The sequence below is a fragment of the Mastacembelus armatus genome, chromosome 18 (assembly GCF_900324485.2).
Source record: "Mastacembelus armatus chromosome 18, fMasArm1.2, whole genome shotgun sequence".
Classification (NCBI taxonomy): Eukaryota; Metazoa; Chordata; class Actinopteri; order Synbranchiformes; family Mastacembelidae; genus Mastacembelus; species Mastacembelus armatus.
The window spans coordinates 4,876,147-4,899,245 of record NC_046650.1 but is presented as its reverse complement, the minus strand read 5'-3'; the positions used below and the strand labels follow the sequence as shown (position 1 = coordinate 4,899,245).

General features: G+C 42.6%; 1 protein-coding gene and 1 long non-coding RNA gene across 4 annotated transcripts; both read left to right on the top strand.

The window, feature by feature from the left end:
* Nucleotides 1-13,249: 13,249 nt before the first annotated feature.
* Nucleotides 13,250-16,823, top strand: LOC113122424 (uncharacterized). Of its 3 annotated transcripts, XM_026293786.1 has the most exons (8): nucleotides 13,250-13,446; nucleotides 13,574-13,650; nucleotides 14,162-14,353; nucleotides 14,937-15,043; nucleotides 15,436-15,579; nucleotides 15,718-16,071; nucleotides 16,199-16,309; nucleotides 16,409-16,823. In XM_026293786.1, the coding sequence occupies exons 5-8, from the start codon at nucleotides 15,537-15,539 to the stop codon at nucleotides 16,549-16,551; spliced, it is 651 nt and encodes a 216-aa protein (XP_026149571.1). In that variant the 5' UTR covers nucleotides 13,250-13,446; nucleotides 13,574-13,650; nucleotides 14,162-14,353; nucleotides 14,937-15,043; nucleotides 15,436-15,536; the 3' UTR covers nucleotides 16,552-16,823. The 3 variants fall into 3 exon arrangements, with proteins under 3 accessions (XP_026149571.1, XP_026149556.1, XP_026149564.1); XM_026293771.1 differs by lacking the exon at nucleotides 13,250-13,446 and having other exon boundaries at nucleotides 13,467-13,650; XM_026293779.1 differs by lacking the exons at nucleotides 13,250-13,446; nucleotides 13,574-13,650; nucleotides 14,162-14,353 and having other exon boundaries at nucleotides 14,815-15,043.
* A 1,931-nt stretch (nucleotides 16,824-18,754) lies between these two features.
* LOC113122569 (uncharacterized) lies at nucleotides 18,755-20,656 on the top strand. The gene is made up of 5 exons (XR_003294871.1): nucleotides 18,755-19,149; nucleotides 19,379-19,631; nucleotides 19,988-20,095; nucleotides 20,219-20,253; nucleotides 20,469-20,656. It is a non-coding gene; the product is annotated as an uncharacterized LOC113122569 (long non-coding RNA).
* Nucleotides 20,657-23,099: the final 2,443 nt, after the last annotated feature.

Sequence of the window (23,099 nt, the reverse complement as noted above, 5' to 3'; positions counted from 1 at the left end):
CGGCTCAGGATACTCAGGTAGCTGCGGCGGCGGCGGCGGCTCAGGAGACACAGGATACTCAGCTAGCTGCGGCAGTACCTCGGGAGAATCAGGGGGTTCTGGCTCCAGCTCCAACCGCGGTGGGGGCACTGGCACTGGTTGTGACTGCAGAAGAGACAAGGACTCTGGCTCTGGTTGCAGAGAAGACTCTGGACCCGACTCAGACTGCCACTGAGACTTTGGCTCCAACCCTCGCTGCTGTGGGGACTCTGGCACTGGCTCCGCACCTGGCAGCTGTGGAGACTCCCGCTCCGACCCTGGCAGCTGTGGAGACCCTGGCTCCAATTCTAGCTGCTGAGGAGACTCTGGCCCCAAACCTGGCGGCTGCGGAGACTCTGGTTCGGACTGCTGAGGAGGCACGAGCTCGGGCTCTAGCTGAAGAGGAGACACAGGCTCCGGCTCCGATTCTGACCAGGGGAGACGATGGCTCTAGCTCCGGCTCTGGATGCTGCGGAGACTCCGGCTCCGAACCCGGCTGTTGCGGAGATACTGGCTCTGGCTCCGCACTCGGCAGCTGTGGAGGCCTGCTGCGGAGGCCCTGGCTCCGACACTGGCTGCTGCGGAGGCCCTGGCTCCGACACTGGCTGCTGCGGAGGCCCTGGCTCCGACACTGGCTGCTGCGGAGGCCCTGGCTCCGACACTGGCTGCTGCGGAGGCCCTGGCTCCGAACCTGGCTGCTGAGGTGACTCTGGCACTGGCTCCGCACCCGGCAGCTGTGGAGACCCTGGCTCCGACACTGGCTGCTGCGGAGACCCTGGCCCCGACACTGGCTGCTGCGGTGGCACTGGCCCCGACTCTGGCTGCTGCGGAGACTCTGGCTCCGACACTGGCTCCTGAGGTGGCACTGGCCCCGTCACTGGCCGCTGCGGAGACTCTGGCTCCGACACTGGCCGCTGAGGAGACTCTGGCTCCGAACCTGGCTGCTGAGGTGACTCTGGCACTGGCTCCGCACCCGGCAGCTGTGGAGACCCTGGCTCCGACCCTCGCTGCTGCGGAGACTCTGGCTCTGGCTCCGCACCCGGCAGCTGTGGAGACCCTGGCTCCGACCCTCGCTGCTGCGGAGACTCTGGCTCTGGCTCCACACCCGGCAGCTGTGGAGACCCTGGCTCCAACTCTGGCTGTAGAGGAAGCACTGGTACTGGCAGTGGCGGCCGCGGCACTGGAGGCGAAGGCGGCTGCTGCTGCGGCGGCTCGGTAACCTCTGGTGACGGCTGCTGCTGCGGCGGCTCGGGAACCTCTGGTGACGGCTGCTGCTGCGGCGGCTCGGGAACCTCTGGTGACGGCTGCTGCTGCGGCGGCTCGGGAACCTCTGGTGACGGCTGCTGCTGCGGCGGCTCGGGAACCTCTGGTGACGGCTGCTGCTGCGGCGGCTCGGGAACCTCTGGTGACGGCTGCTGCTGCGGCGGCTCGGGAACCTCTGGTGACGGCTGCTGCTGCGGCGGCTCGGGAACCTCTGGTGACGGCTGCTGCTGCTGCTGCGGCGGCTCGGGAACCTCTGGTGACGGCTGCTGTAGCTGAACCAAAAGCTGGGAAATAACATAGTTCAGCGGCAGGGACAGCTCTTGGCACATCCGGATCAGACCCCTAGCGGATGACAAGGTCGCGAGGAGAATACCACTGCCGTCGACTGGGGAGGACCCTCGCGCGGCCTGTAGGAGACGCTCACAGGCGGAGGCGGCCTGGGTGTAGTTATCCGGATCCAGAACTGCCCCAGACAAAAACTGGAACAGCTGTGCCCGCCAGTTCCCCTCGAGAGCGTCGACCACAGTGATTCCCTGGGCTGTGGGGACGCGAGGCGGAGTCACAGGCTGAGTTTTCGGACGAGGCGACTCCGTTGACTGAGGATCTAGGGCCAGGGCTGGCTTCGGTGCCTTAGCCCGACGTCGGACTCGCTTCTTCCTCGGGACCACAGGTGGTGAGGCGTCCTGCCCCGGAGCCGAGGGTTGCAACGCCGGGGATTCCGGGACTAGCTGTGGTGCAGGGGGTTCCGGCAGTGATGGCGAGGGAGGTCTTGGCGCTGGACACTGTGGAGCTGGGTGCTGTCGCCGGGACCTACTCCTTCGAGGTAGGCCTCCGCGCCTGATTGCCAGGCGGGTTCCGCGAAAAGCGTCTCGACGGGCACTCCCGACCCAGTCGTCTTCCACGAGGGGCACTTCGTCCACAGCTTCATAGCGCGTCTCCCATCCCGCCTCCCAGGCGGTCGACACAGACGCTGGCGGGTAACCTGGACCAGTGGCAGACTCCTCCCAGGGGTCCTCGCAGGAGTAATCGCTGTCCAACGGGTCATCCAGAAATGACCCCGGGGAGTAACCTCGAACCGACCGATTCCCAGGGGAGGGCCCCCTAACTGGATCGTCAAGGATCAGACCCCCAATCCTACAACTGGGAAACGCCGTCGAGAACTCATCCTCCGAATCATCCACGCTGTCTAAGTGGTCATCTAAGGAGGGACCCCTGGAGTACCATGGATCGTGCTTCTTCGCCTGATTGCTGAACCAGGAAAGAGGGTGGATCCGACCCGAGGCTTGCTGCGAGGGATCGGACCAAACTGGGGAGATGGATTGAGACTGAGTGTATAACCCCCCCATCCTTAAACACCTCACCTCTAGTGCAGGAGGGGAGCATGGCTGAGGCAGGGGATGAGTTTTGGACCTGGTTCTTCGGTTCCGTCGGGAAGGCATGGTGAGTACTGAGGAAGTAGTCCTTTGGTATCTGAGGCTAGCAGATGAAGTCCGGTCCGTCTGCGTGCCGGGTTGTTCTGTCACGATTGTGTTACGGAGGAGACTACATCCACAAATGAAACCAAAGGACTGAAAGGAAAGGGCTTTATTTCAAACAGACAGTTATAACAAAAAATGACCAGTAGATGTCCATGAAGGGCTAGTTCAGATGAAAGTGAGCAACATCCGGCGACTTGCAGATCAGCGGCCTTGTTTCTCCAACGTATCCGCGAGCGGGATCTCCGTTGCTAACCATACATGTCTTAAAAGCCCGACTCCAGTCGGGATAAAAGGGGCGCTGAGCTCCCTGCTCAGTGGAACAAGCTACCAGTCTGTGTGAAACAACAGGAGAACACAGGGCACAACAAAAATACTTCCCTGGTCTCCTCTCGAGTCTGTGAGATGAATGACGGCGGAAAGAAAGTCTCAGTCGACCCTCCGACGACTGGGAAGCACAACGTATCCTCCGACGTGTGCTGAGAAGTACGTGCCGTGAGTAACGGGGAGGTTGGTAAACAGACAACCCGCAGCTGCTCATGGCGCCACCAGGTGTATAAGAACCCCTGTGTAACCAACGAGGCACAGGTGAAAACAATAACTAATCAAGGAACTAAAAAGAAACCCAAGACAACAAAAACCAGTTCCCGTCATGATCCTCCAAAATAAAAGCAAACGGAAGTCCCGACTGCGGATCATGACAAAGAAGCCCACGGACTGCTGCTCAGGACAGCTATTCTCCCACCTTTGCCACTTCCAAAGATTTTGATAAAGACTTCGTTTTCGCAATTAGTTAGTTAGAGATTAGATTTTCGTTTCGATTTTGTAGGTTTAGTATTGATAGGATTTTCGTTATTTAGATTAGAGATATTTAGACATTTAGGCTACAATTGTGTTTTGTTTTCTCCTGTTTGTTTTAGGAGTTTCCAGGCTAGAGACCTGTGATTTTGTGTTGTTTCTTTAGATTAACTATTATAGGGCTGTTTAGCGTTTTTGTTATTTGATCTTTTGTTTATTTGATATCATAGGGCTATATTTAGCGTTTTTGTTATTTTCCATTGTTCGTGTAATATCGTAGGGCTCACGGAGCGTTTTTGTTTGAGTAGGGCTAAATTAGTATTTGTGTTTGTTTTGAACATTCTGTATTGTATTCTGTGTTTTCGACAGAATAAATATTCTCGTTAATTGTAATTAGTATTTCCGTGTTTATTGAGAGTGGGAGAGGTTTGGGGGAAAACTCAACTTCGTGTTACGCTCCGGTTAACCCCTAGGCTGGGGCGTAACAACATGAACATGTTTACCAGTAATTGCAAGGTTTCTCACAGTGCAAGAAGTGAACTAGACATAACAGCAGATAGGATGTGCCTGTTGCTTTTGTTGTTGTACTCTGTCTTAGAGGAACAGGTTGACCTCTGCCTGGAGGCATAGCAACAGTGATACATCAGGTCATCCCACCGTTCTCAACCTATGGGAGAGCAACACGCCAACTTCCTAAAGATTGCACATTTCACTCTGTAATATTCTCACTGGGTCAGGGAAAGATAGGCAGTCAGACTTCACGCCCTGACAGAGAGTGTGTTATTGGCTAGTGAACGTTTGACCCAGAGCTCTGTAACTGCTTCATTCAGTATGCTCTAATAAACGGACTATTTGAGACCATATTTATCGCCTCCGCTTCATCGATCAAACGAACACGCGGAAATGAGGGAGAAAATTCCAGTTCCAACAATTTGGTGACCCCGACGTGATCAATCAACGGAGGGTCGGTCGACTGAAACAGACGGATGATTGCAATTGACACCGGTCTCAGGACTACGTAAAAAGGTAAGCAGACGCCTATTATCTTTAAAAGTCTGCTATTGAATATTCCAAATTATACGGTGTCAATAGTAAATCATACGTCTGTCGAAATTCTAAACACTGAATAAACCAGAAATAACCTGCTTGAATAAGAAAATTCCAGTTCCAACACCACAGACAAATGATCTGTCCTGATCCTTCCTGTCTGATACTTCTTAAGTTTTGTGTTTGCTCGTGTCCTTGTCAGTACTGGTGGTATTAAAGATTATTGCTTCTACACAACTGTCTGACACTGTGAGCAACATGAGAACAAAGTTCATCAACTAAAGGTGAGAATATTTATTGAAGCTTTAAAGTTTTATCTGCATCAGAATATTGTTTGGAAGCTAGTTTTCCACTGGATTTCATGTGGAAAACATTTTATGCACTAACCATAAGTTTGCTGACTATTATCTCAACATTTGTACCTGATCTCAGAGAAGAGTCCAGAAAATATTTGAAACATTAAATTCACATCAGACATTTCATCTGTTCCTAAAAGCGACTTCTGTTGTAGAAGTTAGATGGTCTAAAGAATACATACATAATATTGTGCATCAACACTTTTTTTCCTGAAAGTATTTCTGTGCTCAGTTTAAAAAAGAAGCACACGCCCAACCCCTCATTTGAAGCAGCCTTACTGGAGCACAGTTCAGTCACGGACATTGCTGTGCTATAGTAATACACACCATGGCAAAATTTGCCTTGCTAACTGCTATAAGTCTCTGTAGATTAAGTAAGTATTGCCACTGGATTTCTCTGAGTTTTATTTATAACTCTGCCAACTTTCACCCAAAACAACTGTAGCATTTCAGTCATTTTAACTTTATTTCAATGGATTCTTAAATGTCTTGTCTCTGCTGTTTGTTTCAGGCTGGATCTCAGTCTCAGCTGCTGAGTCTCAGACTGTGAAGGTCCAACCTGGTGAAGAAGTCAACCTGCTGTGTCCCAGCATGTCCAAATATAATGTTTTGACATTCTGGTTCAGACTCGTCAATGGGACCAAGATCAGCTGCATCTCTGTTGAATACCCAACTACTGCAGTTGTTTCATACTGTGAAGGATTTCAAAGTGGAACATTTGAAATGAGCTCCAACATCTCTACAGTCTTTCTCAAAATCAAACAAGTGAATTTATCAGACTCTGGGCTGTATTTCTGTGGATTTTATACATTTTAGCATCCTTTTACCAATGTATTCACTGTCCCTCCTCTGAACATGTCCAAACCATCTCAATCTGGCTTCCCTGGCTTTTTCTCCAAAACATCTAACATGAGCTGTCCCTCTGATGTCCTCATTCCTGATCCTATCCATCCTTGTCACTCCCAGAGAGAACCTCAACATCTTCAGCTCTGCTACCTCCAGCTCTGCCTCGTGTCTTTTTCTCAGTGCCACTGTCTCTAAACCAGACAACATTGCTGGTCTCACCACTGTCTTGTCCACCTTCTCTTTCATTCTTGCTGACACTGTTTTGTCACACATCACACCTGACACTTTCCTCCACCCGTTCCAACCTGCTTGCACACATCTCTTCACTTCTTTTCCACACTCTCCGTTGCTCTGGACTGTTGACCCTAGGTACTTAAAATCTTCCACCTTCTTCACCTCTACTCCCTGTAACCTCACCGTTCTACTTGAGTCCCTCTTATTTACACACATGTACTCTGTTTTACTGCGGCTAACCTTCATTTTTCTCCTTTCCAGAGCAAACCTCCACCTCTCTAGATTTTACTCCACCTGTTCCCTGTTCTCACTACATATGACAATGTCATCTGCAAACATCATGGTCCACGGAGATTCCTGTCTAATCTCATCTGTCAGCCTGTCCATCACCACAGCAAACAAGAAGGGGCTCAAAGCCAATCCTTGGTGCAGTCCCACCTCCACCTTGAACTCCTCTGTCACCCCTACAGCACACCTCACCACTGTCATACAGCTCTCATACATGTCCTGCACCACTCGAACATACTTCTCTGCCACTCCAGACTTCCTCATGCAAAACCACAGCTCCTCTCTCGGCACCCTGTCATACGCTTTTTCCAAATCTACAAAGACACAATGCAGCTCCTTCTGGCCTTCTCTGTACTTCTCCATCAGCATTCTCAAAGCAGATATTGCATCTGTGGTTCTCTTTCTTGGCATGAAACCATACTGCTGCTCACAAATGCTCACTTCTGACCTCAGCCTAGTCTCCACTACTCTTTCCCATAACTTCATTTTGTGACACATCAGCTTTATTCCTATGTAGTTTCCACAATTCTGCACATCTCCCTTTTTCTTAAAGATGGACACCAGTACACTTCTCCTCCATTCCTCAGGCATCCTCTCACTCTCTCACTCTTGTTAAGTAGCCCTATGACTAGGCATTCTAAAATGCTAAAATGTAGTTTATTCATCCATTATACATCCAGTGGAGGTCGTACTATTTGTCCACCACAGTGTCTGAGCACAGCTGAGGTAAAAATCAGGACACTTCAGACATTTTAGTGCCTAAAAAGAAATGGTGAACTAAAATTAGTCATAAAAATAAGATACAGTCTATAGCTATATTTGTACAGATGTTTTAGAAAAAACTAAGTGTAGACACTAACCAACAAGCAACAATCGAAAAAGTCTCAACCACAGGAAGACTGGTTTTCAGCCATAACCACACACATCACAGATCCAGCAGTATTTAAAAATCAAGACTAAATCGACTTTTAAAAATACCTGTAAATATCAGCCCCTCCTGATGACGCTGCCCTGCTCCACTCATCACTTCACATGCACTGATAACTGATCTTTCCAGCATGTATCAACATCTGCATTTAGCCTTGAGAGCAGGTACAAACACACTTGTACAACCAGATCTGAGAGCATTTACATCTTATAGGTTTCCTGAGAGTCATTCATGCAAACGTGTTTAGGCCACAGGTAGAATTTCAAGCAGAAATTACACAGCAGAGGAACAATGTAAGCTTTGTTTTAACCATAATTTCTGAGTTTCTGATTCTGGGTTGAAATATTTCCTTGGCATAAATAATCTGTACTGTTGACAGATGACCATGAATAAGACTGATGACTGTCACATGGGCGGATCTACCAAAAAGACGATGAGGATGTATTTTGGTAACATTAGTAAATGAGCCCTTCAATAACACTGATGTAGTAGTTGTTTACCTGTAGAACCTGTTTTAGTCTTAAAGATGTGTGAACATGTAACAGAAACACAGCACAAGAGCAAATTATTCAATTCAATTCAATTCAATTCAATTTTATTTGTATAGCGCCAAATCACAATACAAATCATCTCAAGGCACTTTACAAAAACTAAAACTAAAAACCCAACAATTCCCTTATGAGCAAGCACCTGGCGACAGTGGAGAGGAAAAAACTCCCTTTAACGGAAGAAAAAAAAACCTCCAGCAGAACCGGGCTCAGTTTGGGCGGCCATCTGCCTCGACCGGTTGGGGTGAGTGGATAGAGCAGAGAGAAAAGAACAGCAACAATAAACAACAAATAGACACTGCAAGGTGGTGGGGCCAGTAACTGCACATCAGCGATAAACAGCTCCAGGACCAGGGACACCTGCAGAAGGTACAGAGAGAACAGAGAGAGAGAGGGAGGGAGAGAGCACAAACTAGGGGAGAGAGAGAGCACAAGGTTAGTGACATTCAATGGTGGAATATACATGAGGTGGGAGGAGAGGGGGGGGGGGGGGGGGGGTGTTAGGGTAGGGGAGCTCAGTGCACCGATGGTCCTCGGGCAGTCTAGGCCTATAGCAGCATAACTAACTAAGGAATGGTTCAGGGTTGCCTGAAGCCAGCCCTAACTATATGCTTTGTCAAAGAGGAAGGTTTTAAGTCTAGCCTTAAAAGTACAGAGAGTGTCTGCCTCCTGAACCCAGTCTGAGAGCTGGTTCCACAGGAGAGGAGCTTGATAGCTAAAGGCTCTGCCTCCCATTCTGCTTTTGAGAACTCTGGGAACCACAAGTAGGCCTGCACTCTGAGAGCGAAGTGGTCTATTGGGATAATATGGTACTATGAGGTCTTTAAGGTATGAAGGAGCTTGATTATGAAGGGATTTGTATGTGAGAAGAAGGATTTTAAATTCTATTCTATATTTTACAGGGAGCCAATGAAGAGAAGCCAATATAGCAGAAATATGATCTCTCTTGCTAGTTCCTGTCAGGACTCTGGCTGCGGCATTCTGGATTAATTGGAGGCTTTTTATTAAGATATTAGGACATCCAGATAGTAATGAGTTACAGTAATCTAGTCTTGAGGAAACAAATGCATGGACTAGTTTTTCTGCATCATTTTGAGACAAGATGTTCCTAATTTTGGAAATGTTGCGCAGGTGAAAGAATGCAGTTCTAGAAATTTGTTTTATGTGTGAGTTAAAGGACATGTCCTGGTCAAAAATAACTCCAAGGTTTTTCACAGTAGTGCTGGAGGCCAGGGCTATGCCATCTAGAGTAGCTATAATTTTAGAAAAGTTATTTCTGAGATGTTTTGGCCCAAATATAATGACTTCTGTTTTCTCCGAGTTTAAAAGTAAAAAGTTACTGGTCATCCAGGCCTTTATGTCAGTTAGACAGGCTTGAAGTCTGGTTAACTGGTTTGTGTTAACAGGTTTAATAGATAGATATAACTGAGTGTCATCCGCATAGCAGTGGTAATTAATAGAGTGCTTCCTAATGATATATCCTAAAGGAAGCATGTACAGGGTGAACAGAATCGGTCCTAGCACAGAACCTTGTGGAACTCCATAACTAACTTTTGTTCGTGTGGAAGGTTCATCATGGACATGAACAAACTGTAATCTGTCCGATAAATAGGATTGGAACCACTTTAACGCTGTTCCTCTGATACCAATCACATGCTCCAGTTTCTGTAATAAGATGTTGTGGTCAATGGTGTCGAATGCTGCACTAAGGTCTAGGAGGACAAGTATCGAAACAAGTCCATTATCTGAGGCTAAGAGAAGATCGTTAGTAACTTTCAACAGTGCTGTTTCTGTACTATGATGTGCTCTAAATCCTGATTGAAAATCTTCAAATAGTTCATTCCTGTGTAAGTGGTCTGATAGCTGCTTAGCAACAGCTTTTTCTAGGATTTTAGAAATAAATGGCAGGTTGGATATTGGTCTATAATTAGCCAAGACTCCTGGATCAAGACTAGGCTTTTTGAGCAAAGGTTTGATTACTGCAGTCACATAAACATTTGCTTAAATCACATAATTGAAGATTCAGTTGTGTTTATGTAGCTTCTCTGTGGCCTGTTTAGAAGGAGTTTGTCAATTTATTTCATGAGCAGCTAAAACATAGAGCATCTTTATGGTTTTTATTATAACATTGACTTGTAACTGCACTGCTATACCTTGTTGAGACTGAGATCTGCAACTGTCTCCTACTCCTCAAAGCTCTTCACGTGTTTTCTTGAAAGTGTGTATGAGGTCAGTTTGAGCAGGAGTGAGCAGCCCAAAAATGAAAAACAAAAAACACCCGCCTCTTGATGATAAATGTGCATCCTTCCAGGGGCACACTTCTTTAATGGACAGCCCTTCAGTCATACGCACAATGATGAACTTTATCTTCTTAACAGCTTCAATTCTCTGCAGCCTCAGTAAGAATTCTCAACTTTATCACTCATATTACTATTTTATGTTTAATCAGTAAATATAAAAACTTATTTACTTAGTGCACTCTTACTGATTTTTAATAAGAGCTATTGTTTACATTGATCGTAGTTACAAACTGTTCAATGTCTTGTCTCTGCTGTTTGATTCAGGCTGGATCTCAGTCTCAGCTGCTGAGTCTGTGAAGGTCCAACCTGGTGAAGAAGTCAACCTGCTGTGTCCCAACATGTCCAAATATGATGGTTTGACATTCTGGTTCAGACTGGTCAATGGGACCAAGATGGGCTGCATCTCTGTTAAGCACCCGGCTAATGCAGTTGTTTCATACTGTGATGGATTTCAAAGTGGAACATTTGAAATGAGCTCCAACATCTCTACAGTCTTTCTCAAAATCAAACAAGTGGATTTATCGGACTCTGGGCTGTATTTCTGTGGATTTTATACAAATGCTCGTCCTACTTTTAGTGTAACACGTTTAAACGTTAAAGGTAAGATTACTGTATATTCTTTTGTTCTTTTTACTTCTTTTTTCTTGGTCATTTCCTCTAATGATGCAAACATATATTCATAACTTTATTGATACCTATATGTAAAATGTTCCTACTTGAAAATAAAAATGTGATGAAGATACAAATCTGTCAAAATAAGATGCAAACTAAATTTCTCTATTTCATTGAAAGGGGACAATGAATTTGATGATGACATGGATGGTAAGTATCAAAGTGAGTTTCCTCACATTGTGCAGAGCCATGTCCTAAGCATCAGAGGAAACATTTAATCCAACTAAATGATTTCTGTTGTAGAAAAGTCTGATGAAACAACCAAGCTGATGGGTGTGATCCTTGGTGGTGTGACTGTTTTCCTTTTCATGGTCATTTTTGGTCTGGTTGTTAAAATCTGGAAACTTCAGAAAGGTACTTCAAATTCTTCTGTCTTCCTCTTGTTTAAACATCTTTTGTTTCAGTGTGGTATCACTTTCTAATGAAGTGCCTTTTCAAAGTGGTTTATGGTCAAGAAGTAATTCAGGTAACCTGCTGATGATTACCTGGTTACAGTGTTGGTTTTCTTAGTTTATCATGTTAGCATTTGAGAAATTGCATTTAAAACCCATGGAAATGTCAGTTCTCAGATACTTGTCAGAAAGTTGTACCCAAAGATCTTACACTGAATGTACATTATCTGACCTGGTGTCTTATTTCTGTCACTAAGCCAATCATGAAGAAAATAACCCACAACGGAGCAAGGTGATTCCAGCTTCAAGTTACTTTTATAACATGATTAAACATGTGAAGTCATTGCTTAGTTTTTCTCTCAAACTATATGAGATGACTGCCTAAAATACCCACTGTATTTACAGAATCGGGATTCTGAGGAATTAAACTACGGAACAGTGACTTTTGGTCCAAGAGCAAGAAGAAGAGAGATGGAGCCAAATGTTGTATACGCTGCAACCAGATAGACTCAGGAGGCAAATGGAACTGCAGCTAAGGGTGGAACTGGTGCCTCACTAAGCTGCTGTTCATATAAGACCAGTGGGTGGGGATGGATTACACTTATTCTTGTCAAAAATCATTTTGCAGTCAAGTTCTGAGGAAGACTGTCTCATCTTGTTACAACTGCCCAGAGTCTTTTATCTTGAAAGACAGATGGAGGTCAGTGCTGGAATGAGTCCACATTTGTTTGATCAGAAGAGACGGCACAGTGTGATCTGAGACCTCTGAGGTGGAAATTAGAGCACGTCTTTAAGATCTTCTGGCTTTTCAAGTTAGACATATATATGTATATATACGTATATTAAAAATTAATTAAATTGGCAGTAAATCTGTGAGTATGTGTCACCTGTCTTTGTGACAAGTTTTATCTTCTGAGAACACAACACACACATCACCTCTGAAACTGCATGACAACATGGTAATGCTGACAATGCTACTCCAAGGCAGAAGAAAAACAAGCTGTTCCAACCCACTGCTACCTGTGGGCAGTGAGCGGTGAAAGGTCAGTCATCATTATATGATATACAGCTCTAGCAAATACATTTATAGAAATACAAGTTTAAGTTGTGGCTGTAAATCAAGAAATGCCAGTGTCCAATCAAAGCTCACTGTTGACCAAAAGAGTAGTTGAGGGAACAAGCTTACCACACACTTCATCCAAAGTCTGTTTACACATCTACAGTTCCATGCCCACTGGGCACACCACATAAGATACAAAGAAAACAGAAACCATCACATCTTATTGTTGCTCCACAGCAGCACAACTCCTTGAAACTCTACAGAACACATTCTACTTATTTTGTGATGTTTGTTTTTATCTCTGAGAGCAAAGGATTGTGTGATTTGATCAAAAAGAAGACAGTAAGTATGGTTATAGCTGCCCTCTAATGGTGACAGACTGGAGTTTGCCACAACTGATAACTCTAAAAAAAAGTCTTGAATGAAAAGGTTTTTCACCTATACTGACTAACCACAATTACACCCTCTGAGGTGAACACAAATAAAGCTGTGAACTGGGTCAAGAACAGAACCATTTTCTCCTGTCACAGTACCTCATTGTGTATCATCATTTACATGTCAATCATCCAAGCCTGTTGCTGACGAGGTAGGTTTAGGTGCAGTATGCAGTGATGGGTCAACAGGGGTCCAATTAATAAATCATCTTTTATTTAGAATGGTTTACATATGTTGCATACAGAAGTAAAATGCTTGTATCCTGATAAAGAAAAACATTTGATAAAGGCTGAGATCATTCCAGATTAGACTTTTTTTTTAATATATTTAATCATTTGTGGGAACATAGATATTTGCTCTTAACTTTTCTCATACTGCTTGTGGCTTTGACACGTGTTTGAAAGACCTCATGATTTTAGTTTGAGCAACCAAATAAGCAAAAGTAACACCACGCCTTTTTGCTTTAAGAGCCCTCCTGCTTTAGTGCAGTTCAGAGCTGCAGACCTACCATGTGCATCATATTGATAAGAGCTTTCCTTCATAAGTATGTCTAACTTTTTGAGTACAGTATAAATATGTGATGTGTTTAACACAGTGCAGAACACAACAGTAAGTCATCCTATAACAATAAAGTCTATAACAGATTGTAAAAAAGATTTTCTTGCTCTAGTTTAAATTTATTTCACTGTGGCATTTTTGGATAAGCAGGCCTCCTTACTAACTTTTTACATTGTTTGCACTGGTGCACCTAACCTTTTTATTCAGGTGGACCAGCACTAAATTTAGGTACACCCAGTTTTTTTATCATCAAAATGATACATTTAATGAGTTACTTTTTTCTCATTTTCCATAGCTATGTAAATCTGTAAACAGGAATAATGGTGCAGATAAATGCTTGTCCTCATTTGAACAGCAGCATAATCATGAAAGCTCCATGGTGCTGAAATGCTGCAAGAAGGGGAGCTGTGGTGTCCACACACTTATCAAGATGTAAGATGTGATTCTGTGACATGTGTTGTTTTCGCGTCTCAGTGAAGAACATCAATGTGCTGATAGCAAAAGTGATGTCAGCCATGCCTGGCCACATTTTTACAGTATATGCAATTCATTGCATTACTGATTTTGTTGTACCTCAACCATATGAGCCAAGCTTTACAGAAGGAAAACATTTCTGATTGTTTATTTCCCACAGCCTCGGTCTACTGGGCCAGGGTTAAGGGGGCTGTCACCATTAATGAGGCGACGGACCAGCTCTGCTCAATTTTTCATTTGCTCTGACTTTCAGTGAGAAAATAAAAAACTAACCCTACTATCATACACACACAGACCTGAGACATGTTAGACATACCAGTGTGAACACACAAAAAAAAAAAAAGTTGATATAATATAATATAAATACTTGATATAACTATAATTTACAAGATCATTTCAAATTCTGATTATGGTTTACTAGAAGACTCAACTATTGTTGATGTGTAACTGTGTGTTCTCTTCTTTACAGAATCTGGGCACTGACCTGGAAGGTCACAGCAACAATAAGAAGCAGGAGGCCTGCATCACAAAGGCTCATGTTATCAATGCACCAAGCACATAGACACAAGAAGCAGCTTTTCTCTAGAGAGTGTGTTTGGTGTTTGATGGAGGAGGAGCCAGGAACAACAGGGTCTGCAGCTCCAATTCCTGCAAAGAAGCAGTAAGTGAAGATACTGTACAGGAAGAGACAGCACAGTGTGGTTTGAGCACAGCTGTTAGCTCCAAGGTTTGCAGCCATAAAGTGTGAAAGGAAAAAGTTACTACATGCTGAAAAATTGTTCATCTCTAGGAAAAAAACACTAGAAAAACAGGCAGTACATCAATATAGCAGCTGCATATTTAACTGTAATGTAAATGTAAGTGGGCATTGTTGTGATAAACAGTGCTATGTGTATCAGTGCAGCATCACTTTCTATAATATCAACAAGGTGTCAACCACAGGAAGCTCAGTCTTCATCTCTCTGCATCACAGTCGCACAAACACTTTGATATTCCCAATGAACCTGAAAAATGTTTCTGTAACGATGATGAATGCATCACTGTTCACATGCACTTTAATACATAAAGTGTCAGTAAGTGAACGCATCACTGTCCGCACAGCCTGATGTTCAGCACTGAGTCTGTCTTCATTTCAGTGACACAGTCAGACTGTTGCTAGTCCAAGTTGTAAGGTTCAGTTGAGTTAATAGCTCAGAGGAGGAGAATCTTTGTGTTTCTAATCTGTTAATATGCTCTTTGAATAGGAACATAAACTGTGAATCACATGGGGCTGACATCCAGTCCTGAGTGAGGAGCTCCACCGAACCTACTGATTCACTCAGTGACAATGGACATTCAGCTCAGTTCACAGGTTTGTTCTTTTATGTACTGAACACCTCAAAGTCAGTGAGCATCCCATTACAGGTGAATCACTCTCCAACTGTCCCACTGCTCCCCATATCACAGTCACACTGAACAGACTCAATAGTCACATAAACGTAAAACTCTGCCTCTAGCAAGGTGACACTTGTGCAGCCTCATATCAAAGCATTTAAGGGCTGCACAAACTTCACTGAGATCTTTGTCAAACCCAAACAAGGTGAAGGTCTCATCCATCTCTAATGTATTTCAACCTACTATCCTACTACTTCTATTTATCACTATTTAAATGATTTAAGCAATCATTTCTACAGCAGTCTTCATATGCAGTTTACTGGGTTTGTGTTGTAAACATCGTCACGTACAGCTTTTCTATTGTAACAGTGAGAAAACAAAGAACACCCGCCTCTTTACGTAGAAACCACTCTCACTGGAGCACAGTTCAGTTACTCTCATTGCAGTGGTGCAGTTCTACTGTACGCACAATGATGAACTTTACCTTGGCAGCAGCTTTACTCTGTGCTCTCAGTAAGTACGCCTGACGAATTGCTAACTTTCCTTCAGTACAGGAATCTGACAAATTCATTTGCAAACATCACTGACATGCATGATTTAGTTTTTGTTGAATTGCACCTTTATGGATAAATTACCTGTGGTTTGTTTCAGGCGTGATCTCTGTTTCAGTTTCTGAGTTTCACACTGTGGAGGTCCAACCTGGTGAAGAAGTCACACTGCTGTGTACCAACTTTACCAGATTTCCCAGTCACATAACATGGTTCAGACTGGGCAATGGATCCAACACCAGTTGCATCGCCACCATGCGCAGCTCTGAGACCAGTGCTGTGCCGTGTGATGGGCCTCAAAATCTGAAATTTAATATGACATCTAACACATCTACCCTCTTTCTCACAATCAGACCAGTGGATTTATCTGATTCTGGACTGTATTTTTGTGGATTTTATATGGGAGTAAATGGAGAACACAAAGTGACTGTCAGTGCAACATATTTAAAGGTTCAAGGTAAGACTGTTGTAAATTCTGAAACAGACGTGTGTCCTTTTCAGTCACTGTCAAAAGGACTGAGCTGAACCCACAGCACATGAAGTATGATACCACAAGTTTAATTTTATAATCTTTCTTCTTGTAGAAGTGCTCAGTGGATTAATAGACCTGAGGACTGCGATCCTGGGTGGTCTAGTTATTTTCCTCTTTATCGTCATCATCATTATGGTTGTCAAAATCAGGAAACCCTATACAGGTATTTATATTTTTCACTGATGTTACAAATTGCCAAAAAGCATAAACAACAATATTGTCGAAGAATTAACTGAGCAGATTTACTGTTCCTGTCATTTAGCTCATGAAGAGAAAAATAATCCACAACTCAGTGATGACCTGAACTATGCAGCACTGAGTTTCCATCCAGGAGCTAATAGGAGCAGAAGGCCTGTAGCAGAGACAGAGCTGAATTCAAATGCTGTGTATGCTGCCACCAGATGACAGAAACATCTGGAACTGCAGCTCAGAGTGGAAGTGATGCTTCATCGTATGTCAAACTGCTTTTCACAAACGATTTGTAACAGAGATTCTGTCTTCAAAATGTGCAATTCTCTGCTACAATTTTAACTCTGACTTCCAGCCTTCACCTCAGTATACATCTAAATGTCTGAGCAAACCTAAATGACTGATGTTTGATGGAGGAGAAGCCAACACTGATGATGTGTCCAATTTCTCCACTGACTGAACAATAATAAACAACCCTTCATACTTTACAAACACTGTCCCCTCACTGATTTCTCCAAGCACTGTCTGCTGTGGCAACACTTCTGTCTGTGTAAGTAGAAAAGTTTCTTCTGTTCTCTAGCGTCTGAAACTTCAGTATTGTCAGCAACATGGAGACACTGTGCAGCTGCAAAGATGAACAGCAGCAGCACAAATTCACCCAGGGCAACAACTTTCTACTAATGTTCACTGAATAGACAGTCAGGAACTGTATACCTTCCCTTCTGGACCTAGTTGTACCAATAGTCCTATCCAAACCGCGCCAATCAAGATAAATTATCGGCTACTGTCCAACCGGAATTTTTATCTGGTTCACCTGACACAAACCTCTGAAAATAAATGCACTGATCAGCACTTTGATATGAATTGTATGAATAAGGAAATTAAACGTCCTGTCTTGAGGGTAGGAAGAAGACACAGGAACTCAAGAGATGATCATTGTTTCTCGAACAGAAAACTGAGTTTCCCTCAAGTCAGGGTCAAACAATTCAGAGTTTTTGCTAAACCTGCTTTCTGGAATTCCCCTCTGTGTCTGAATCGGTTTCCAATGATTATATTTTAGATTTACATGGATTTAGAAAGTTTTTTTCTAAATTTGTTATTGCCTTTGTACAGAATATTTCACACTGCAAGTCTGTAATTATTTTAATACAATTTTTAAAAAATACATCATTCATGTTGCTAAATATGGCAAATAAAACATTTTAATTGCTTTCTTCATTTGATTAAGTCAAACCATCAAATCAGATACACTACAATAAAAACACAATCAGATAATTGTAAATTTGCATTTCATGGTACTATTCTTACAATATGTGTAATTTATGTCCACTTATAATTTATATATCCAAAAACTGATTTGAAATAAATATCGTTCTTTAACTCTGGATACAAGAATAAAATATTACAACTGATCTGAAACAACTAATAATAAATAAATAATAATTATAATGTATCTAAAGCTGAATTTCAATTCTATTCAATGGAAATACAACAAATAACTACATTAAATAGCAAAATTAAGTCAAAACAATCCCCTAAACTAAAGATGCCCTGAATACCAGTGGAAGATTCTTCACTAAACTGATAATTGATTACTGAGCTGTATAAAAACATATTGTGGAGATTGTGTCCAGAGATGAAAATCTCCTTTTATAAACTGGTATGAATCACAGTTTTTTACAGAATATCACATATAAGTGTACCCAGATTAGCAACATCTGTCTACTTTAGAATAAAAGTGAAACTATTAACATAAAAAGATCTGTTTAGTGTTTCTGGGTCCTGAGGTTCATTTTCTTTCATGGGTCACATATCACAGATGTTATTTATCACTGTGGTTAGTAAAACCTAAACTTGTGCTTATGTGTTGATCAGACATTCAAGGACAAGTCTGATTGAATTTTGACTGACGGTTTCCTTTTAAATCATTTCTGGCCTTTGAACCAACAAAGCAGAGTTTTCTGACAGTCACAAAGTGTCAGAGACGTGTAGTGCCTCCTAGAGGGGGCTGGCTGAAATATGTGGTGAACAGCAGACAGATGTGATTTGACCTCCCTTTTGGTTTATTATGTCATTACTTTATAGTACAGTGACTGAGTGATTTAGACAGGCAGACTATGATCTTGGAGCATCAACAGATCACACAAGAAAAAGAAGAATGACAGTGTTCACCTCAGCACTTGTTCCTGCTGGTCTGCTGATAGAAGCTGTGGGTACTTATTCTGTACAACTGTCTATTTCCTGGCACAAACCACAAGAGTTTGTGACAATAAATCTGTGACTCTGTCAAGGTGCCCATGGTTGCCCCTCAGGGTTTCCATCATCAAGTTTGCTAATGATACTGCAGTTGTAGATCATATCAGCGACCTGGGGAAATGGTGCACAAATACAACATGTCTGATTATTTATGGTGGACTCATATTTTGGCTTCTTTTTATTTTGGCTTCTCAGTGACCTACTGATTTCTTTACTGAAGAACAACATTTTGTCCATTTCTATTAATGGACAAATGTCAGATCATTTGAACTCAGTTTTTGAATGTCTCACTGACTGACTGCACCTCAAGACACCGTCAATAAGAAAATGCATCTAATGAATTGTTGCCTGAAATTCTGAGACGTATTTTGTCTCACATTGCATTGATACAAATATTAAAGTGGTGAATGATTGGAGCCGCCCAGCGTGAACTATTCAGTACCCCGCCTCTTCCCAATAAAAGCCCCTTGCACAATATAGACTGCCCCTACAGTAACACAAGTACACACACAATGAGGAGCTTCATCCTTATAAAAGCTTTTCTTCTCTGCAGCTACAGTAAGTACAGGTATTCAATTGTTCTCAGCACGAAATACATTTCCAACCTGTTTCAACCAATGACCCACTTTAAAGTTCAACTTGCATATGATTATTATTGAATTCATTAAAGTGTTGTTGTTTAGTTGAGGAGTAAATGTACTGGAACTGGTTTATTTAACTTCCATGATAATGAGAATTACAGATTGATTATTTGAGGAATAAATGTTATCTGTGCTGTTTGTTTCAGGCTGGGTCTCTGTCTCAGGGTCTGAGTCTCAGACTGTGCAGGTCCAGCCTGGTGAAGAAATCACCCTGCTGTGTCCTAACATTTCAACAACTCCAACCCAGACAGACTGGCTCAGACTGGTCAGCAGAACCAAGTCCAGCTGTGTCTCCTTTTTTTACCTTTCTGAAGGCAGAACTTCATTCTGTCATAGATTTCAAAATGGATAATATGACGTGAGCTCCAACGTCTGATGATGAGGTGGATTTTAAGAAAAGTAAGTTTACTCCTTCCCTCTCTGAAGATTTGATTGTGCACATTAACACAGTGTGAGTCATTTCAGGATTAACAAAATCTAAAGCCAGAGTTAAGTGTTCAAGCTGAGGATGGAGTCATTTCTGACCTTCAGTAAAGTAAAAACAACTGAGCTGAGTCTTGACTTAATATTGACAGGCCTTTTGATCCTACTTCTTAAAGATAATGGTGAATGAAATAATGATGAAGTGAATTCTGAGATTTAAAGTATTTTTCTTTACTTTTATTCATGTAAACATTCTGTTACTTGTGAAGCTTTTTACAATCTAAAATCATTTGTTTTGTATTCATGGGGAATATTAACTGTGTCTGATTTAGATGAGTGTGACAGTGAGAGCCTTATGACTGTGACCCTGGGCTGTCTGACTGTGGGCTTCATGATGGTTGTCACTGGTCTGGCTGTTAAAATCAGGAAACAGCAGAAAGGTACAGTTGTGTATAATTTGTGGCACATCCTGTTGAACATCGTATCATGCTGTGACAAACAAATCAACAGCAAAGTATTTGCTCATTGATATTTAACTTACACATTAACCTTTTGCCCCTGAGCTTTGAATAAAGAGCTGCATCCTCAAAGAAACAAGGTGAAGAATCTGCCTTTTTCTTTTTAACCCAGGCTAAAAAAATATGAATCATAATCACAATGTGCTGAAACACTCATTTCTCAACTTGCTGAGCAATAAATTCATTTTGTTTTCTGCCATTTTTGCTGGAAACATGTGCCAGTACAGATTTTGAGTGATTTCTGAGAAATAGTGAGTGAGATACAGTATGTGACTCTCAGTACCGGGGCTTACAGGTTCTGGTCTCTAAATACATGGACTCTGCAGCACTGAGGTTCCTTCCAGAGACAAGAAGAAGCAGGACACCAGAAGTGGAAACTCATGTTTCTTATACAGCCTGCAGATAGACTCATGAAGCAACTGGAGCTGCAACTCAGAATATAAGTGTTGGTCATATTAATCTTGCTGATTTGCTTTTCTATGTTATGGCTTTATGTTTTTTTGTAATAATGTACTAATAAAATTAAGACTTTGAATTTTTTGGCTCATATTTCTTTTATTTTCTTGGTCAAAGTCACTGCTGTTGTTTTGTCTGCCTCTAATCTTCATCTTAGAGCAGCAAGGATGTATTTGACGTTTGATGAGGAGGAGCCATGACAGGACAGTGATGACACTGATGGCAAACTGACTCATGGGGGGAGTCAAATGGTCTGTAGGTGGAGTAGGTGGAGTGTGGGCTGAGTGAGATACACATCAGAAACTTACAGGAAGAGACAGCACAGTGTGGTCAGAGCACGACTGACATGAAAGTGAAACGTTTGTAGCAAAGCCTCTGTACATAACATAAATGCTCCAAAAACAACAGAATAAGCCAGCAGCCTGTGGTGGCAAACACCAAGTCAAATATAAAGTCCACTCCAAGGAGACGTCGAATATGACCAACCATCAAGTCATTTCCTGTTTTCAAGGAAGACAGCAACATTACTTTGGCATATGAAGAGATTTGACATAAACTTACTCTCCCTTAACAAGCCACATCACTATCTCTCTCCAAAGCTGATGAAGCTGTTTTGCCAGAGTAGACATCCACAATAACCTACTCAGATATAATCTCAGGTTACACTCATCTCTCAGAATTCTAATTCATTTCACTGTAGCTCAGACATGACGACTGAAAAAAGCAACTGGTTTCCTGAACATACCAGGACTGACTGTTTCTGTTTGCATCTGTGGAGCCATGTTGTAATAACTGACAGTCCAAGGCCAGGTTTTCATTTATTCAGTAACTTCATAGTAGCTATGACTTGTAATCAGTGGACGGGTAAACTGTGGATAGATCTGAGCAAAGTGCATTAAACTAACTAAGCTTCTATTTTAGGGAGGGTCTGAAGGGAGGGAGGAGTTGTGAGGTCCCCATCACATCTCTGACAGAAAAGAAACAGCACTGTGTGATGTGAGACTAAATTACTTTAGAATAAATCATCCACTGCAGAATGTAGGAAACATTTCCACAAGACTGTATTTTTCACATTTGCCTGGATTTTGAACTAAAACTTGTCTCTGTTGTGTCCTCACATTGTGAATGTGTATAAAAACATTTCAAGGGTGTAGATTTCTGCCCTGGCTGTGTTTGTGGGAAAGCAACAAGTCTCACACCTCCCTCCCCCCATCATTTTCCACTGCACTGACAATGCTATTTATACTAGGCCATAATGAAAGCCACAGCAAGAATGGTCTTCAGCTCTCTGCTATAAACTACATGCAACAAAAGCTGCACCACCTTCACACCTACTTTTAAAATAAAAATGTTTGTTGTACATGTAGAAATGTAATTTCCTTCTTCAGTTTATCATCATACATCAGCAAACTGCTGCAGAAAAATGGCTTGTGCACTTGCACAGTGAGGTGATGTTGCCTTCTTCAGTATAAAGTGACCTACAGTACAAATGTGTAGTAGAGCTCAACAGGTGAGGGTCATTTCATGGTAGGTCTCAACTATAAATAGTACAAAATATTGATAGCTCTTTACTGAACTGGCTGCAGGAGCAGAAAGTCGTGTCTCTTGGCACAGTACTTAGCAGCAGTTTGTAATTTGCTGTAAGCCACTGTTTGCAATTTCCTGGTTTTCTGCAGAAATTTCTCTGTTCATGAGTCAAGCATACAGCAAACATTGAACAGGCATGGTATCAATGGGAGAACAGCAGAGAGGAAGTTGGTTCTCTCCCAAAAAGATGTGATAAAAGACCTAATGAAAGCTGTTCACACCACATGTCCTAAGATCATGGATGAGCTGAAGCAGATCTGTAGGTAAGAAGGGTCCAAAGTTCCTCCTAAACGTTGTGCAGGTCTTACCCACAACTACAAGAAGTGCTTCCTCAAGATTATTGCTGACAATTACTGTTCAACCAGTTACTACATCACTGTTTCCATGACTTTGTCCACCATCATTGTACAATATGTTTAATGGGTATGTTACACAAGAACATGAAAGTTTCTGAATATTTTATCACCTTAGAAATATTTGTTGAAACTTGTGACTTTGGTGAAGATCAGATCACATCTCATCACATTTGTCAGCAGAAAACCAGGAAACTACAAACAGTGCCATTACTTTGTCTTGTAACTGTATAACCTCTGTAACTATGTGCTTTTGTTTGGTGCTTCTCAAACAGCTGATGATACAATAAACCAACAAATATCAAAGTGGAACCAAGTGGAAGTAATTAGTGAGTGAAAACACTGCAGGCTGTACAACAGAAACACTCATACAAGTGTGGTACTGAAGGAATTAGTGCAGTGGAAAAGTATGACTTTATCAATATGGAGGAAATCTAAGTGCAGTACAAATATTTTGCATATATGGTTGCTGGCACTTTTACCACAAGACAATTCATTTTAATCTGCAATCATTGTTGAGTTTGGTTCAA

Excerpts from the sequence above, each read along its gene's own strand:
- LOC113122424 (XM_026293786.1), top strand. The coding sequence starts at position 15,537 with ATGATGAACTTTACCTTGGCAGCAGCTTTACTCTGTGCTCTCA. Across the intron at positions 15,580-15,717 it reads AGCTTTACTCTGTGCTCTCA|GCGTGATCTCTGTTTCAGTT; the intron begins GTAAGTACGCCT and ends GGTTTGTTTCAG. Across the intron at positions 16,072-16,198 it reads AACATATTTAAAGGTTCAAG|AAGTGCTCAGTGGATTAATA; the intron begins GTAAGACTGTTG and ends TTCTTCTTGTAG.